General features: G+C 41.6%; 1 protein-coding gene across 1 annotated transcript; it reads right to left on the reverse strand.

Annotated features, from left to right (window-relative positions):
• Positions 1 to 1,293: 1,293 nt before the first annotated feature.
• Positions 1,294 to 2,510, reverse strand: LOC132065977 (uncharacterized). The gene is made up of 5 exons (XM_059459390.1): positions 2,306 to 2,510; positions 2,108 to 2,220; positions 1,752 to 2,048; positions 1,444 to 1,668; positions 1,294 to 1,353 (listed from the first exon to the last, which is right to left on the reverse strand). Exons 1-5 carry the CDS (start codon positions 2,508 to 2,510, stop codon positions 1,294 to 1,296), a joined length of 900 nt encoding a protein of 299 aa, XP_059315373.1.
• Between the last annotated feature and the right edge of the window lie 236 nt (positions 2,511 to 2,746).

The raw sequence follows: 2,746 nt of genomic DNA on the forward strand, positions 1-2,746 counted from the left end.
AGGAGATACAATAATAGGGGTTGTGGTCAACCGCTCCTTCCATTCCTCAAATGCCTTTCAACACTTCTTATCAAGTTCAAACTTAGCCTTTTTTTCAGGAAGCTTACACATCGGGTTAGCAATTTTTGAGAAATCCTTGATGAAACGCCTATAGAAACCGACGTGTCCCAAAAAGCTACGGACACCGTTCACTGAGATAGGCGGAGGAAGGTTAGAAATCACATCAATCTTTGATTGATCGACCTCAATCCCTTTTTCAAAGATTTTGTGCCCAAGGACGATCCATTCCTTCATCATTAAGTGGCACTTTTCCCAATTCAAAGAACAGATTAGTCTCCTCACAGCGTTTAAGCACTTGACCCAGATGGCCAAGATAGTAATCAAAAGAATCACTAACAACCGAGAAGTCATCCATAAAGACCTCGAGAAAGTCTTCCACCATATCAGAGAATATCGACCTCATACACCGCTGAAAGGTAGTCGGTGCATTGCAAAGACCAAAGGGCATTCTGCTGAAAGCAAATGTCCCATACGGACAAGTAAAAGTCGTCTTCTCTTGATCCTCCAAGGCGATGTTTATAAGATTGTAGCCCGAATACCCGTCAAGGAAGCAATAATAAGATCGCCCCGCTAGCCGATCAAGCATTTGATCAATAAAAGGCATAGGGAAGTGATCCTTGCAAGTGGCAGTGTTAAGCTTGCGATAGTCCATGCAAATTCTCCATCTGATTACAGTCCTCATTGAAATCATCTCATTCTTTGCATTGGGAACCACTGTGATGCCACCCTTTTTTGGAACATATTGGACTGGGCTCACCCATTTACTGTCAAAGAATCAGATAAACCACTCCAGCATCTAACCATTTGATGGTTTCTTTCTTGACGACCTCTTGCATGTTCTCATTCAAAGGTCCTTTGATGCTCCACACTTGGCTTGCTATCCTCCTCCAACTCGATTTTATGTTCACAGATCCCAAAAGGAATTCCCCGAATATCTGCTATGGTCCAACCAGTAGCACGTCTATATTCACGCAATACCTTCAAAAGTCTCTCAATCTGCTTCTCAGTCAGTAATGCTGAAACAATCACTGGCAATGTATTATTCAAATCAAGGAACTTATATTTCAAATGTGATGGGAGCTGCTTAAGCTCCAGCTTTGGTGGTTCAATGATCGAAGGCTTTGCTGGAGGAGTTGTTCTATTTTTCAAATCAAGATTCAGCTTCTTTGGGTGGTAAGAATATGAACCCAACCCAACAAGCAAATTAATAATCTTCACATATCCCTCCATGTCTTAAGCATAAAAATTTACAAGAATACCAGCCAGAGCTTCTCCCAAACTTTCTTCTTCCATCTTGAACTCCACAGCTTCATCATCAACATCAAAAGAATCAATCACCGAAATGCTCTCATAAGCACTTGATAACTTCATCCCCTGACTTGCCTGAAAAGTAACTTCCTCATCGTTGACTCGGAATTTGATTTCATTTTTCTCTGAATCCATCAGAGCTCTTCCGGTAGCAAGGAAAGGTCTTCCCAGAATAATAGAAATGCTTCGATCAATAGCACGGTCAAGAATCACAAAATCAGCGAGCAATATAAATTTACCAACCCACACAAGGATATCATCAACCAAGCCAACAAGCTTCTTAATAGACCTATCAGCCATCTATAACCTCATAGTAGTCGTCAGCTTTAGCATCCCCAAACCTGTTGCTTGTAGATAACAAGTGGCATCAGATTTATACTCACCCCATTATCACACAGAGCACAAGCAAAATCATGATGCCCCATAGAACAAGGAATGGTGAACGCCCCAGGATCTCCCTTTTTTTGGACAGTAATTGTTGAAATGATGGAACTCACAGTATGAGTCAAACTCACGATTTTATGTTGCACCGTCTTCTTCTTGGTTAACAGGTCCTTCAAGTAATTAGCAAAACCAGGCATTTCTTTGACAGCTTCTAAGAATAAAAAATTCAGAGATGACTGCTTCAGCTGATCATAAATTTTTTCGAACATAGCATCTTCTTTCTTCTTTACCAACCTCTGAGGAAAGGGAGATTTAGATTTGAAAAGCTGAGTCAAGGGGCGGAGAGCCCCTTCACAGTTTGCTTGCTCTTGCCATCAGCCTCCTTTGAAATTTCTGGAATATCAGCAGATTTCTCGTCATTAGGATTCTCATCAACAATAATCGGTGCTTCAGACTTCACCTCTTCCTCTTCATCAATAGGCTAGAGCTCAACAACTTTCTTTTCAAAGACCTTGGAGTATTTTACTACTCCGAGTACTAATGGCAAACACACTGTCTACACCACCTCCCCCATTTTTCAAATTTAGAATAGTGTCATTAGGAAGTCCTCCCTTTTTAGGAGGGTGCTGCTCTCTAGAAATATCACGCATCTGTGACTCGAGCTTCTGAATAGCTGCTGTATGGGATCCCACTGTCTCTATTAGCCCAGATAATGTCCTTTCAGACTTGGATTGATTTGCCAGAACCTTCTCAAGCATTGCTTTAACCCTCGAACTACCTTGTTCTGTTGATTGCCCTTTCGGTGGTATATCAGGATTGGAACTCTTGTTCCCAAAAATGTTGTTGTTGTTGTAGCTCCCTTGGTTCGCACCACCACAATTATTATTGTAGTTCCTTGGGTAGTTGTTGTTGTAGGTACCTTGGCCCTGCTGAGTCTCCATTGATTCTAATTCTGGTAATCGCCTTGGTAGTTCTGCCTTTGATAACCCCCTTG

The sequence above is a fragment of the Lycium ferocissimum genome, chromosome 8 (genome assembly GCF_029784015.1).
Source record: "Lycium ferocissimum isolate CSIRO_LF1 chromosome 8, AGI_CSIRO_Lferr_CH_V1, whole genome shotgun sequence".
NCBI classification, from domain to species: Eukaryota; Viridiplantae; Streptophyta; class Magnoliopsida; order Solanales; family Solanaceae; genus Lycium; species Lycium ferocissimum.

Bases quoted from the DNA above. Each gene is read 5' to 3' on its own strand.
- LOC132065977 (XM_059459390.1), bottom strand. From the start codon at position 2,510: ATGCTTGAGAAGGTTCTGGCAAATCAATCCAAGTCTGAAAGGACATTA. The intron at 2,221-2,305 runs GTGTGTTTGCCA...CTATTGATGAAG, and splicing joins TGGGGGAGGTGGTGTAGACA to AGGAAGAGGTGAAGTCTGAA. The intron at 2,049-2,107 runs GTGAAGGGGCTC...CCCTTTCCTCAG, and splicing joins ATGGCAAGAGCAAGCAAACT to AGGTTGGTAAAGAAGAAAGA.